The 16401-nt window shown below is 36.3% G+C and overlaps 1 protein-coding gene across 1 annotated transcript; it reads left to right on the plus strand.

Moving 5' to 3' along the window:
- On the plus strand, nt 1-4094 carry LOC137716366 (uncharacterized). The gene is made up of 16 exons (XM_068455805.1): nt 1-130; nt 351-416; nt 708-812; nt 1226-1326; nt 1457-1524; nt 1634-1709; nt 1824-1876; nt 2183-2301; nt 2406-2491; nt 2601-2668; nt 2761-2839; nt 2938-3008; nt 3113-3185; nt 3268-3320; nt 3539-3669; nt 3792-4094. The coding sequence occupies exons 1-16, from the start codon at nt 100-102 to the stop codon at nt 3923-3925; spliced, it is 1314 nt and encodes a 437-aa protein (XP_068311906.1). The 5' UTR covers nt 1-99; the 3' UTR covers nt 3926-4094.
- The last annotated feature ends 12307 nt before the right edge of the window (nt 4095-16401 follow it).

Below are 16401 nucleotides of genomic sequence, written 5' to 3' on the forward strand. Positions count from 1 at the left end.
CCATGCTCCATTAAAAAGACGGGTCCGAATATACAAGGACGCACAGAGCAGAGCGGAGAAAGAATTCGACTTGGGAGTCGGAGAGGAGAAAAGTAGAGAATGGCAAAGCAAAACCGGATGAGCCGAACAGGTATGTCTGTAAAATTGTAATGTAATTTGCATATGGATGGATGGATGGATGGATAAATTTGTATAGGGATGGATAATTGTGTAGATAAAATAATTGATTTATTCGTCAACTTACCAAAACCCTAATTTTCGACTTTGTTCTTCCATCAGTGAATTCTTTTTCATCCTAGAACGTTAGTAAATGCTTATATATGTTGTTGTGTTGTTTGAAAATTTTGCAGACAAGAGTGGGATTGTAGCCATGGAAGTAGAGAGAACTTTCGAGAATGGAAGCGCTTTTCGACACGGTGTGTTTGTTTACTTTTTTGGGTTGTTATTGTATATTGTATGCAATTATTAATACCCATGTTTTAATATGTGGTGATAGTTGTGTTGTCAACTTTTCGATGTTTTTAATTCTTCAACCCTGACGAGTTCAATGAGTTTTGGCACTTCTGGGATTGCATTCAAATAGCGGATTTTTTATGCCTCTATCTCGAAGGAAGGAATTTGTAGTTTTAAGGCATAATACTATTCATCTTGATTTGAAATCAACTGCGGTTTTGATAACGATCTTCCTCCCTCTTGCTCTGTTACAGGGGCCTTGATGTCTGAAATTGACCTTGCAAATATGAGCGACGATGAAATTTTTCACATGCTCGGTAGTGGACGAGAAGAAAGCACTTTGCTTCCATTTCGTCTAGGTGTGTTTGTTTACTTTTTTGGGTGGTTATTTGTATATTTTTGCAATTATTAAAACGCAATATTAATACCACGTTTTAATATGTGATGGTAGTGGTTGTGGTGAGTTTTTCGATGTTTTAATTCTTCAACCCTGAGTTCAATGAGTTTTGGCTCATCTGGGATTGGATTCAAATTGTGTATTTTTTATGTGCTTCTATGTCAAACGAAGGAATTTGAATTGCCGGGTTCAAAACGTGACATACACTTTGTTTGGCAAGGCTGAATCTTTTGTTGTTTTATTTTTCGTTCAAAAATATAAACGTAGCGAATTATTTTTACTCTTTGTGATATGATGCCTTCTGTACTCTGTAATTTTATTTTGGAAGACAACTTCTTCTGATGATCATCATGTTTTGTTGTTTGAAATTTTCAGAGAACATTCTCTGCAGACGCGAGATACCAGGAGTTACTGTTATTCCGAGACCCATTGAACCATTGGACCATTGGAACTCTTCATTTTACAAGGTTGGCATGGTAAGAATTGAGCTGAATCTAATATATATATATATATATGTTTACACCCGTCCTACTCCCTACTTATGCATTATGTGTGTATGGATACCATGTTCTAATTTGATCCCCTATGCACATGATTCCGGACAAGGCTATGCACGCAGACAAATCTAGGCTCACAGACATACACCTCTCCTCTAACTCGTACAAAGAGGCAATGTGCGTTTCCAGCTCCTTGTGCTTTACCCGTCTTCGTTTGCTTTGATGCAATGGAAATGGAATAATGGGATCGTTATTTTTCTCATCTATGCTTTTGATGTATGTTCAGTTCATTTTTGGAGGAGTACAATGAATACACTATAAATGCTTGGAAATTGAGGGATAGCCAACCAGATCTTGTCCCAGTAAGTTTTTGACTGCATCCATTATGTTGTTTGGTTTTTCTTCGTTTTCTTTTCCTCCTATGCATTCAATGGAGGTAATAACCTGTCCCTGTTCTAATTTGAGCTTCCGTGCAGGTTAGCGTTGAGAAACTTGCAGGGAGTAACATTCCTGGCTTGGAGATGACAAAGTTAGTCTCGGATTCCTCTTTTGCTTTGGCTATCTTTATGTTTATCACTATAATGGAATGGGATTGTCCCTTGTTTTATGTATACTTTCGGTATATCATTGTTCCAAAATCCATCTTGAAAGGCCGGTACTACTTGCCCAACCAAACAATTTTCATACTCCATGTAATTACATAACATTTGCATGCAAAAAAGAAAATGTGCTTGATATTGCATGGGCAAACTCCAACCTAATTTGTGTTTATATCTTATCTTAGATGAAGGGGCTCGTACATGGTTTTATGGCCTATTGTTGTCTCTGACTGCAGGTACCACGTCCGTCATGATGTGCCTCTCAAAAAATTTGTTAATTATATTCGAAATTGTGTTCGAATTCTAGCAGGCCAACCTATGTTTGTCTATTTCAACAACAGTGAACCTCACAGGGGTGAGTATGGCTGCAATCCATTTTTGCTGAAGGCATAATACTATTCATCCTGATTCCGCATCAACTGCGGTTTTAATAACTATCTTCTTCTTGCTCTGTTACAGGGGCCTTGATGTCTGAAATTGATGATGCAAATAAGGGTGAAGATGGATTTCTTCACATGACCTATAGCGGGGGAGAAGAGAAAGGGGTACTCAGTAGATGCATTGATAAGTTCATTAAGAATTGTAGTTCACACATGTTTATTTCTTAGTCATTCAATGAACATACTCCTGTTCTAATTTGAATGTTTTATGTAGATTGTTGAGTATGACGCTCAAATATGTGACTTAATTCTTGGCAAGGTCGTCAAGAAGAAGGAGAGGAAGTTAGTCTTCAATTCAATTCACTGTGCTTTAAATATCTCAATTTGTATTTGCTACTATGGAATAAGATTATTCCCTTCACTTATGCTTGTAGGATAAAAGGGGATTTTATTTTGTCAAAAGGCATTGTTATGTTAGACACTTGGAATGATCATGTTAACAAGAAGCATATGGTAAGAATTTAAACTTGTATCGACTATGTTTACGTTCTACACATTCCAGGGATACACCATTCTAATTTGAGTTTGCTATGCATGTGATGGCGGAGTAGGCTCAGCTTGAGGAGAAGGCTGCGCTCAAGGGAAAATCTGCTGCTGAATCATCCACTTTTATCGGAGAGCAGTTAGTTTCCAGCTCCCTTGTGCTTTAATTCTCTTGATTTGTAGTTCTAAATTGAAACTGATGGGTTAGTTAATTTTACATGTATGGTTTTGATTTATGTTCAGTTTATGGGAGTTATGCCAAGAGCGCGAGATAAATCCTTGGCTGTTGAGGAAGAAAAAACCAGATCATATACCAGTAAGAATTTGACTACGTCAAATGTGTTAATTCTCTCTATGAATTAATACCTTCTTGTAATTTGAGTCTTTGTGCTGTGCAGGTGAATGTGAAGAAGGATCCAAGCAGTAAAATTCCTGACATTTGCATGAAGAAGTTAGTTCCCGATATCTTTTTTGCTTTATTTTCTTGATTTGGGAACAAGATTGTCCCCTTTTATACGTATGCTTTGTTTTTTCTTTGCTTTTGTTATGTCATTCGTTACGAAGTTGGTCAGAAAAAAGAGGGAAGAGAAATAAGTAATTTATATTGCTTGTCTATGATGATGGGGTTCGCACACAGATTTATCGCCTATGCTGTGTTTGGGACTGCAGGTTCCAAGTGCATTTCGATTTGCCTCTGAGCGAATTTATTGAGTTTATTAGGATTCGGATCGAGTGGAAAGAAGGATGGAAATGGACAAAGCCTTTGTTTCTCTATTTCAAGAACACTGATCCTCCCGCTGGTAGGCAGAGCTGCAAAAATATTTTGTTTTAAAGCGACAATCGGCACAAGGAAGGATATCCATCCATCTTGTTCCCAAATTGTGGTAATAACTCTAATTTCGTCCATTGTTGTTACACACAGGTACCTCGATGTATGTGATCGATAAGGAAAATAAGGATGACGACGGATTTCTTAACATCACCTACAGTGGAGAAGAGAAAGGAGCCTGGACGCAGTTAAAGAACGAGGAGTTTGCTCAAAAAGTAAAAATCTAAGGGCTAGGAGTCAGTAATGTGAGCTGCTTAGAGGATAAGACATAGTTGGACTTAAAACTGATATCGAGATGAATGGCGTTGCATTCGACTTTAAATGCATCGTGTTGAAATGTTTTTTCACCGACTTTGCTTACAGATGTTATATGTTTATGTACAATGATATTTAGATGCATTGGAGTGGAAATGTTCTAATTTTGTTTCTGTTATATGGTTGTTGCGCTGTGTGTGTTGGTTACTATTCTAGGCGTGCCGTTGTCTCTTCTGGACATGACACTTGAAGTTGATTCTGGCGTAGGCGCTTGCTGCCGAACGACTTGGGCTGAACTTGGTCGGTCGGTGCCTGCCGAAGTGGCTGCCAAACGTCTTTGGTCGTGTTTGATCGGTTGATGTTCGATCGGACCACTTGAATATTTGTGCTGCATCCCATTTTGGTTTGTCGAACAACTGAAGAAACCAAAATTTCCTATAAGATTAAATCATAAGTTAAATCTTATAATCTCAAGTTTGTCTTATTTTTGTAGGGTTTGGTTTTATGTTTCAAGCACTTTAATAAACAACAATTTTAATTAAAATCTACCGTGGAAATCAATTTGATATTCACACATCTATTTTACTTTTCAAACACTTGTTATTTCTAGCTTTTAATTTTCTTCAGCTTATTCTATTCGACGGTTGAAAATTGAGAGAGGTGTATGAGAAGTAAAAATAGTTTGTAGATAGCACTACTTTTTCAATTTTTATTTATTTTTTATATATAGGGTTATTTATTTATGTTTGAAAGACATAGTTGGTCGAATTAGACCACAATAAAATAAAGGATTAAGTGCTTAGAAGTCCCAACCTTTTAGTGTTACTTTAAATTAGTCTAAACCTTTTTAACATTCCAAATAAGCACCTAACCTATTGAATATGTCACATCCGTTTAACCCCAGTTAAAAATCTATTAACTTAACTCAGCTTACTTTGTCTCCAAAATCAATAGAAGGTGATGGAAGCATAGCCTCCACCAACTAACAGTTACCACCACCCGCATTATGCTATCACCTCCAAACTTAATGCAAAATCACTAACTTCACCCTACAACTTAGGCCACCAACATCAAGAAGCTCATGAAGGTTGCTGAAATGGTATAAACTGCCATGATGTGGCGACCACCATCTTCATCGCCCACAAAGAAGAACTGGAAGCTGTACGAATCAAGAATCAGCACAATGAGGACTGAAATCTTAAACCTCTTCTCTCTTAAGAGATTGGCCTACTGATGTAATATCAATTTGGGTCCATTTTCGATTCAATTCAATACATATTTGAATGGTTTCTATTTTGTATGATTTATATTTGAAATTTAGATTTTGAGGCAATCAATGTTAATATTGTCCATACTATAACCAGTTGGAGAGTTTGAATATAATTCATGTTTGAAAAATTAATTGAGGCTTACCAAATGTAACATTTTAATAAGTTGGGTATTTGTTTGGAGTGTTTAAAAATGTTGAGATCAATTTAGAATAACACTAAAAAATTGGTAATATCCACACACCCCATTTTACTTCTCACACACCTTTTTAATTTTCGGACGTCGGATCATATGAATTGAAAAAAATCAAGGTAGAAAAATTATTAGGGATGTCCCAAAATTAAGGGTATATTATCAATTTCCCCCCTGAACTTGTGACCATTAGCCAATTTCCCCCCTCAACTTTAATTTTGGCCAATTTCCCCCATGAACTCTCATGATTAGTCAATTTCCCCCCTCAACTTTAATTTAGCCAATTTCCCCCCTCAACTCTTATAATTAGTCAATTTGCACCCTACTGTTAAATTTTTAATTTGATCATAATTAAACAAGTGTGTGTAAGAAACTAAATAAGATGTATGTTAATCATGTTCCTATATCTTTATCCTATTACAAATAGATTAAAATTTAGAATTTTACAATTTATCATGGAGTAATTTTATTTGATTTTTGACTATACAAAATTGATAACAAAAAGGATTGATGTGTAAATTTTTGTATGTGAATACAATTTTCTTTATAAAAGTGAAAGCTAAGTTCAAGTAAATTGCGGAGAATCGAGCTTTAGTAAAAAAACAGCTAGTCTATTCATAATTTTCGACTCCTTATTAAGAATAACCCATTTTATTGAAATAGGTTTGATCCATGAGTTTAGGATTATTATTTCTTTTTGTTATTATTTCTTCTTCTACATGCTTTAAACCCGATTCATAACTTTTTCTTATAATCAACCCATGTCACATACTAACTGTATTATGTTTTTGTACATTTTACCCTATATTATGCAGGTGAGTTTATGTTAATTTTAGTACTTTGTTGGAAGCTATTAGAAAGATTGAAAATTAAGAAAAGAATAGATGGAAAATTAAAAAAAAAAAAAAAAAATTAACAGTAGGGTGCAAATTGACTAATTTTGAGAGTTGAGGGGGGAAATTGGCCAAATTAAAGTTCAGGGGGGGAATTGACTAATTATGAGAGTTGAGGGGGGAAATTGGCCAAAATTAAAGTTCAGGGGGGAAATTGGCCAATGGTCACAAGTTCAGGGGGGAAATTGATAATATACCCCAAAATTAATTATAGATTCTTTTCAAATTGTGTTCGCATTGTATTCCCGCGAAAAAAAAACCCAAAGACTCCTCTCTCTCTGATCCTTCGATCGATTCCAATTCCGTCGTCTCGAAGCTGGAACAAGCTTAGGATCGCCAATTCGAATGGCGGCCATGGCGTTTGCTATGGCCGGAATGATGAACGGAGAGAGAGAGCTGTGGTGTTGCTATTCATTTATCGCGTCCTCTCTCCCCAGCTCTCTCCTCTCCCGCGGCATCGCTCTCTCTCTCTCCTCGCCCTCTCCGCCCTCTCCCTCGACATCCTCACTGATTCTTCCACCTCCCTCTCCCACTTTAGCACCAGGTACTACTCCTACTCTTCTCTTTCAGTTTCTTCAATTGCTTTTGTTAGGGTTCGTCCAGTGTTGAATGTGGGCATTGACTGTAATTTTAATGTTTCAGGCCGGGTGCTTCGTCGGGTATACTGTTAGGGGCTGTCACATTGCCCACTGTTTTCATATCCAAAACGATACAGCTTTCGTGGGCGGTTTCATTGCACCAAGTTTCCATTGAAGGTACTTTGTGTAGTTTTCAATTCACCGTTATCCGCGGCTCCTAATCATAATTAGCATCAAATTAGTAAATGTATCATCTTTAGTTCCATCACTGTACAGAAGAGCTGGAAAAGTTCAAACCTTTACGATTATGTTTGAGTAATACACATGAACTTTTCGTTACTGGTGGGATTCCCTTGTGGAGTCCACGATTGAATGTGACTGGATTCTGTTGATCATGTGAACATGCTCTGGTTTTAAATTCTGTGGGCTATTGAACCTTGTGCCATTTGGGATCTTGGAAGCCTGTGCTATTTATCGGAGTACTGGGTTTAATAAGATAATGTTGTTACTTTGCAGCTGAAATTAGAAACAGTATTAGTCCCAGGCCCCCAGATCCAAGTCACATGGGATACAGGAAAAGTTGTTATGGTAGAGACATTTCTTTAACTTGGTCCATAGGTCCTCATAGAATAATGTTTCCTCTCTCTTGAAGATCATAACCTTCCTTTTCTCCTGTTCTGCCTCTCTCTCTCTCTCTCTCTCTCTCTCTCTCTCTCTCTCTCTCTCTCTCTATGTAAACTTTTGAAACGTTTTGTGTTAACTAGTAAACTTTTCATATGATGCCTTTAATTGTTTTTACAATCTGATAGGGTTCCATGCTTCCAACTGTTTCGTCCCACCTTTGTCTGATATGGTTCCTCTCTATTATGCTGATGATATGTTCAATGTTACCATCCAGAACTTGAATCTTTGACGATGCAATACTGGGCTGCTTCTGCCAGCTGCCTGTGTGTGCTGATTTTTTTCTGCATAACAGTATTGTGTGCATCTGGGAATATTGCTCCACCTTCACGTAGTATTAGGCATGCAAAGTTTAGCTTAAGTTGCATAATATTGCACAATGCAGTGTGCTGCCCGACTCTTGGTACAGTATCTCTTACTAGTAAGTTTTCTGCACGTCTTTGAATCCTCTTTTCTGAATTGATAACATGGAAAGTGTTCTCTACTTATGCTTAAGCCAATAGTAAATGGAAAACTGAAACTTGATTTGCTCATTCCGTACAGGCTTTGAGACTGCATTGAAGTTATTATGGATGCTCTTCATGGATTGGCAGCTGTAAAATTAATTCAGCATGTTCTTAGAACTTTCCCATCTTGTTCTTCCATTGGTATATGCAATGGAATTTTTCTTATTGATTGAAGGGGACAAAACGTAACTGCTAAATTGAAATGGTTGCTGTAGCTTCTTAGGAATAGATTGACTATTCACTGCTTGTTCATGTTCCCCTCATGTTTTAGTGGCTTCCAGTGGTTACACAACAAAAAAAACACGAATCTGCATTTGCCCAGTCGATATGTTCGTCTGGACATTTGAGTTATTTATACATAATAGTATGACATTAATTAATTCATATTGAACACTTCAAATTGAAGTGCTATACCATTAGTCAGCTAATGTGCAGATCTCTCTCTCTCTCTCTCTCACTTTATTTTTCTTTGTATTTATACCTCTCTCTGATGATTATTATTTTGGGGTATTTCTCTGGTTTTTTTCTCAGTAGATGTTGATGTTGCATGTCTTTTATTTCTCTCTAGGGGAAGCGTGTTTAGTGACTTCAGGTCTTGTTCTCTATTTTGGTGACATATTGGCATATACCATTGAAAAGGTTATTTCTTTTCTGCTCAAATTAGTTTTTTTTTTTCTCTGGTCAAACTGCTTATATGTACTCATCCTATTCGTTATGACATTTCTCACACAGGTGTCTGGGTTTTTTATGAAATCAGAGGTGTTACACTATGGAAGTAAATGAAGTGAGATTAGTATTATTATGCAGGTACGCTTTCTTAATAGATGAAATTGATTGCAAGTGGTCTGGCTTGAAACCCGTCATTCTATTTTATGCAGGGGTTGCTGCTTGGCCTTCTTTTCCCAATGGCCTTTAAATTTGTTCTCCGAATGCGAAGTGAGGACAAACAACGGGATTCGGAGATCTGTTATCTACTTTTCCTCACTTGGATTTATCATGATTGTGATCATTCCATCATGGATGCGGTTGGTTCAGGATTTTCATATGCATCCCTTCTTATGGTACAACCTTTTCCAGTAATTTGTTCGATTCTTGTTACTTCAACTGGATTTTTTATTATCTTCTATACGACATGGTTATTAGGTTCTATTTACGGTTGGTTTCACCATAGTTAGGTGGTTTATATTTCACGTAACTGGTTCTGAAGTTCACAGACGTGTGGAATGCAAGCTTTCAATGGTATTTAATAGAAAATCACTGCTGCAGTCTGGGAGCAAAACATCAAAGGGTCTGCATGCTAGTTGATATCGTGCATTGGCACCGATTCAACTGATATAAAAAACCTAGATAACAAACTAACCTCTGAATTAAGTCTCACTTCGTATTGGTGTGCACAGTTGCATAGCATGACTTAGTCAAGAATTTGAAATTAGTAATAACAGCAAAGCGGCTTTCCATTGGTTGTGATCACCCAGAATTGCAGTTACTGAGACTTTCTTTATGTCACATTTTCTGTGTGTTTACAACTTTACTAAGACACATCTACCACCTTTGTTAATAGAAAAATTTTCACATAGTTTGAATGGTAGGGTCTACCAAAACCAGAGTTATTAGGATCTTTTTTATGTTTGGGTTTGCGGTACTGCCGTACTGGCATCGGATTTGACGTGCTCTTGGCCCTGGTGCATGGTTACCTAATATAGAGTTGTAAGTTTGCAATGTTACACATATGACTTTGGTTCCTTGTGCACACAACTTGACTACATCCATCCATGTGCTAAAAGAATTCATAAATACTTAAATTAGAGTCCGTAAAATCAATGGATTGTATATATCATGGTACAACAGAATTTTCAGTTTTTTAAGTTTTATTTATTTTTGACATTTAATCTACTTTTTATTCCCAATATATCATGGTACACTGGAATTTCAAGGAACCGGACTGCCGGACCCATGAATTGTGGTAATTGATCTGGATTGTGGTTCGGTGAACCTTGCATGGCTTATGACTTGTATAAGGTTCCTTTTTTTTTTTTTTTTTTTTTATTTGTTTTGTTACATAAGTAGGCTATTTGCTGTGAGCGATTATAGTTTTGATTCTGTTTACAAAAGATCAGTTTATTAAGAAAATTAATGAAAATGATTTGAAATTTTTGAGTTTTAATGATAAGGACATGGCTTATGACTTGTATAAGGTTCCTTTTTTTTTTTTTTTTTCTTTTTTTTGGAGCGATTATAGTTTTGATTCTGTTTACAAAAGATTAGTTTATTAAGAAAATTAATGAAAATGATTTGAAATTTTTGAGTTTTAATGATAAGAACAAAATAAAGGGTAAAGTGAATAGTACCAAGATTGACTTTTTAGTGTAAAAATATAATTTTTTCTTAAAGTGAATAGTACTGTAGGTTTTTCGTTAAAACTCACTAGTTTATTATGTCCGATGGCTGTCTTATGTCGGCATCAAATCTCTTTTTTCTTTTGGCAGGGTACTGTCATTTATTTTTTCAGAACCACTTAAGAGATTATCTTTGTGTGCCTACAGGATCTGTATGATATTTATTTCTGTTATGAGGTTCTACAACATTTCTTGATCTTTCATTTGGCATGTGGCGGTCACAATATTATGAGTTAGCCTCTTTCTTGGCATGTGGCGGTCATGATTGTTGATCGACTGCTCATCTTCTTTCTCATTCATTCATAAATTATGAGTTAGCCTCTTGAATTGTTTTAGTGCCTATCATTGTAAGAGAATCATGACCGCCACTTGGTGTTTTCGTTATGTAAAAAGGTTTTTTATTAGACCAAAAGAAATTTGGAAGCTCAAATATCTGAAGCTTAATTATAGCAATGGTCCTCGATTTAGGCATCATATTTTTTTCATTCCTAATTTTTTATCTTTTGTTTTTAGTGATTCTCAACTCACTCTCGTGTGATGTGTGTCCGTTCGCTTTATCCATTTTTTCTATACAATTTATGGGCAAATAAGGCAATTAAAAAAAATTAATCAAACAAAAATTTCTAACTTCTTAACTACAATAGGGTGGATCAAGTTCAAGATATCTCCTCCCTTGCACTTTTGTTCGTTTTATTTGATTATTTCGCTTAACTTTTGAGGTATTGGGATGAGTTTTCAAATGTGCCCTTAAAGTTGCATACAAGTAGAGGGAGTTATAGAAAAGGGGATGGAGTTAAGGAATATAGAATAAAAATGCCACGTTCGAGTGAGTGTGAGGACTTCCGAACAAAAAGAGAGTGAGTACGACGTAATGAATAAAGAGAAAGATTCTGACCACTAACACTAAGCCAATTCACCACTTGAACTGACATGTTATATTAAGCATAATTTATAAATTATAGTTTCTAGAATACACTAGTTCATCTGATACAATTGAATCGCTTTATTTAACCAATCATGGTGAGAAATTATGCAATATAAATATCTTACTAGCTGCGCAATGTCAATAAGTATATGTGTATATATGTATCTGGTCGAGGGGTTCATGGGATGGGGTTTTGAAGGGATTGGACATCTGCCAGTTATATGATCCTTTATTTATTTATTTATTTATTTTTTAAGGATGATAGTGGATTATGCGAGTTAAATTACGGATAAAGCTTGGTCGTTGGACTATAATAATAGAAACATTATCCTCTAAACCCGCACAAAGCAGAAAGAAAGAACTAAGATCCCTGAATTAGCCATAAACTATAATTAGCCATAAACTATAAGTAAGCTACTTCATTTCTGTACAGAGCAACAAGGACTAACTCCCTGATATGACCTTAATTAGCAATTTAGCATTGTGTTGTAATAGCGTGACAGCACGCTTAAATCTGACGACTTTTCCGTGCATATGTAGAGTAGGTAGGACCTTGCTGTTTGTTTTATTTGAACCTTCTAGTTTGTATTTGAAAATTCTGTAAGTATAATACATACAAGTTGTATGACTAGCAGCCTTTAGGTTAGGTACGTCCAAAGTTCGATTTCCTCTCACTAATTAAAAATCCTTTGATAGCAAAAGCCATGCCAAAAATATCTGAACCCTATAATTGCAAACTCATCAAAAGAGAATACAGTTCCCCAAAGAAAACGGATAGTTAGTCCTAAACTCAAAACTCTAATCACGAAGACTAAACTTTGCAATTTAATTAAGGGCACCATGAGGAAGGACTGCATTGCCCTCTGATGATTTTGCAAATGTCGGCAAAGAAACTCTACTATAATTTACCTCCAAAAATATTGAGTGTCCTCCTCGTAGTCGTATGCTAATTGCATAAACCACAACAATCATCACTGCTAAAAGTTGAACAACAAACACCAAAATCGTGACCACGACCACAACCACGATAACTCTCATGGACGAAGTGGGAGAGAGAGATCACAACCATAAAGACTCTCCTCAAAAGTGCAAGAGAGCGACCACAACTAAAACATAGAGGGAAAGAAAGGGAAGAGATCAAGAAAGATTCCCACCAACCCCAAGACTAGAGGCAAGAGGTCGGCAGCTAGGATTTTTCTTCTTGTAGAATTGTTATAAGTTACATTACCCTTAACATAATTTTTAAATGAAAGTTTCATATGTCCCACGTAACTTTTTCCTACCACTAAAATTGGACAAAAATACTTTGCAAGGGAAAATACACACCAACTACCAAATGTACCAGTCAGATATATTTGATAACAACAACATCGGCAATGTGCTAGATACTATAAAATGGATGTCAATATTAGCCAGTAACGTCAATTCCATTACAGAATATGCCGAAAATGAATTTACAACCACGTACATTAGCAGTTTTTTTGTGTGCCTCTTGATTGATTGGTTTTTCACTCAAGTAGTACCGTCCTTTTTGTTTTTCCCTACTGTGGCAACCTTGTTAACTAATTTAGTTGCTTAGAAAACACATGGAGCCTATGTCAAGGCCTTTTTCAATAATGAATCAATCTTGAAATTAATTGATGGCACGATGTGTCACTATTTATCGAACCTACATTGCATGGTCTTTCTATAGCAAAATATCTGGCTGGACAGCTAGATTTGATCCCACAAAACTCACCTTTTTCCTTGATATCACAATACTTTCTGAGCTTTTTCTCTTTGATTACATGTCATCGACAAAAATGGTGGACCTTGAGATTGAAAGGGCATATTAAGACTAGACGAGGGAGTGAGTAATTACGTGTGCAAAATTCAAGCATTTGAGGCCCTTACACTAAAACCATATTTATAAGATGACCTAATGTTGGCTTTTGGGGTGATGCAATGCCCCAAACTTATAAATACAATGGTTCAAACTCAAGACTATAACGTAATGTCACTAAACAAAATGGTTGATGATTATTGAGAAATACGGCAACTTTATCATCTGCCATGTCACATCACAGCCTGCGCCCCACCACATCTCAGGCTCGACTCCAATCATGCCCGTTTTGGGCCCCGACCATGTCCTCACGGTTTTGTTTCTGGTAACTCCCAGCCTGCGCCCCACCACATCTCAGGCTCGACTCCAATCATGCCCGTTTTGGGCCCCGACCACGCCCTCACGGTTTTATTTAACTCACACGAGAACTTCTCAGTGGGTCACCCATCTTGGGATTGCTCTTGCGCAAACTTGCTTAACTTCAGAGTTCCTACGGAACTCGAAGGCAGTAAGCTCCCAAAAAACTTCGTACTAGGTAGAGATGAGAATATACATATAAGGCTTACAGGATTCACTCCCCTAGACGATGTGGGATGTTGCATTCCATATGGTGTGTGATTTAGTTCTAGTTCAAGGAAAATGTGGCTTAATCCGCGGGAAAGATTTGCTAATATCTCTTAAACGAGTATCTTTAAGATGAAGCTTGATTTACAGACTATTCAAAAAGGTTCCGAGTCCATTAATCAGTATATCTTTTAAAGATTAAAGAGTCTGTGATCAACTTTCTACTGTCGGAATTGAAAATTTAGATGTTTGTAATGTTGAATCGTTCATACCATGAATGACGACATAGCTTATGTATCAAAATATGCTAGTTTACGAGATGATATTTTCTCTATTTAATTTGGTATATACATTGGTTATGCTAGTTTCTGAGATAACCCTCAAATTTTGGGATGCATTTAAATTGTTGCACTACTGTGAGAGGCATCTTGATTTTGACACACGTAGAGAAAGCTCTGGCCCTTTTTGTACAGCCCAATCATTTAAAGAATTAGAATTGACCACTTATCTATGTATTCGGAGGATAATATTACGGATCATTTATTTAAATTATATGATGTGACGGTTAATAATTAAATTATTAAAAAATTATTGATTAACATGTTTATTTTTCATTGATGACATATCACATGATTCTTAAATCTAAAAAATTGATCTACCTAACAATACTTATATTTTGAGATGGCAGGACAAAAAGGACGGAGTAAGAGCAAAGGTTCAAGTCCTTGGCACTATTTTTAGTACACCACAGATTATGTCCCTGGATAAGTACGGCTCCATTACCATCTCTTGAATTTTCTAGGGCACTACTAATGACACGCGCACTCAATGTTTTACCTTATGACAAGTGGAAAATAAAATTCTTAACAAGTTGAAATTTCGAAAAAATTTAATAGATCAAGAGAAAAAAAAAAAAAAAAAAAAAAAAAAAAAAAGGCGCTATATGGGAAGCCAAATTTAACGTATAATTCCACGGCGTATTGATCGATCAAGTTAGCCTTCTATTTTAAACATGAATGCTCCGGATATTATTCCCAATGTTGTAGAAAAAACGGAAACAAAAACTATGTGGGAAAACCAAGTTGAGAAAGTATCAATTAAAACTTTAAAAGAAACGATATTTTGACACTATAAAACAACATGAAAAAACAGTGTTAGAACAATCAAAGGCTGACAAGTTGCCTTTCCATTCTATGAATCCACCACAGAGATCATAAGAGTCAGAAAATAAGAAATGCTTCCTCATAAAAGCCAAATCCTGAACTGTTAACTGATCGAGGATGCCCTTCATGGACATGGAAAAACTTCTGCACGTTGAAAAGAAAACATTTACTTAATATACACGAGGAACTGGTGGAATGCATGCATGCATGAAGAGATTCACAAGAACCACAGAACCAAGGTTTAATGCAATACAAAGTATATCGACACGCATTTCACACGTCAAAAAATTTGTGTGATGGAAGCTGAATCCGTGCCAAAATCTGGGTACTCCATGTGCTTCGTTATAAGCACGCGTATGGCCTCCAGGTCCTTCATGGATCTGCAGAGATGCTATCATTTTATGCAAGGAAAGTGAAAGATCATATGTGTCATGCATTAATCAAAATACATAAGGAGCAAATGACCTACCTGAACAGTATTGTAGATCACGATCCTGACTGCTAGAATTGATTGGATTGGATATATCATATATTAACTTCCAAATTCATATGTTAAAGTAAGAAATGAGGGCAATCTTTCAAATTTTGTCCACGTTGAAGAAATTAGATGTATTAGTTATTGCTAAAGATTAGTTTCCTTCATCACTACTAACCATCTTCTAACTTCAACTTGGACAAAAAATTTCAAAGGTAGCCTCCATTATCTCATTAACAAACGTGAAATCTAGTGAGCTAGTATATCGTCTCTAATCCATTTGTAAAAACCATTCCCTTTATAGTGGGGAAGTAGTCAATTCCTTATAAGATCATGTGAATTCTTTTGACTTTTCGACGTGAAACAACACTCAACCATTAAGGAAGTTGAGGTCCCATCCCGAAACTAATTGACTATATAGAGAGTAACTAAACACATGCAAAGTCACTTAATTTTCCACCGTGGAACAACACACTCCACATCCCCAAAAAAAAATGTTTTGTCAAACATGAGGTAATTAAGATGTAGAGTTGATTCAGTGGAACCACCCACATTCTTCCCCGTAAAGCATTACGCTATGCCTCTCACAAAACCATAAAACAACAGCTAAAATTCTTAAGGAGATGTATAAGTAGAAAGTCAGGAAGGCATGGAAAAAGATGAGTGGTAGTACACTAGAGTAGAAGTGCCGTTTAATGATTTTGGTAAGGAAGAGGCTGACATGACAATTGAAAAGGGACGTCTCATGGTAATAAGTTGGAAGCTACAAGTCACCCACACTCACATGGGACGGTCTCCCCCAGATTGAACTCCACCGAGTCAGCAACAACTTGTCGGTTTTCTAACTCCTTGCTATGTCACATATTGTACATAGTAACTGTACAATCTTATCCTTCTAACCCTATATATAACAAAGTGAGCCAACGTACCAAATATACCATCAATCCAACATATAAACCAAAAGAAATTGTTATAAGCACAAAA

This window comes from Pyrus communis, chromosome 14 (assembly GCF_963583255.1).
Source record: "Pyrus communis chromosome 14, drPyrComm1.1, whole genome shotgun sequence".
Taxonomy (NCBI): domain Eukaryota; kingdom Viridiplantae; phylum Streptophyta; class Magnoliopsida; order Rosales; family Rosaceae; genus Pyrus; species Pyrus communis.

Bases quoted from the DNA above. Each gene is read 5' to 3' on its own strand.
- LOC137716366 (XM_068455805.1), top strand. From the start codon at position 100: ATGGCAAAGCAAAACCGGATGAGCCGAACAG. The intron at 2,840-2,937 runs GTAAGAATTTAA...ATGGCGGAGTAG, and splicing joins ATGTTAACAAGAAGCATATG to GCTCAGCTTGAGGAGAAGGC. The intron at 3,321-3,538 runs GTTAGTTCCCGA...TTGGGACTGCAG, and splicing joins CCTGACATTTGCATGAAGAA to GTTCCAAGTGCATTTCGATT.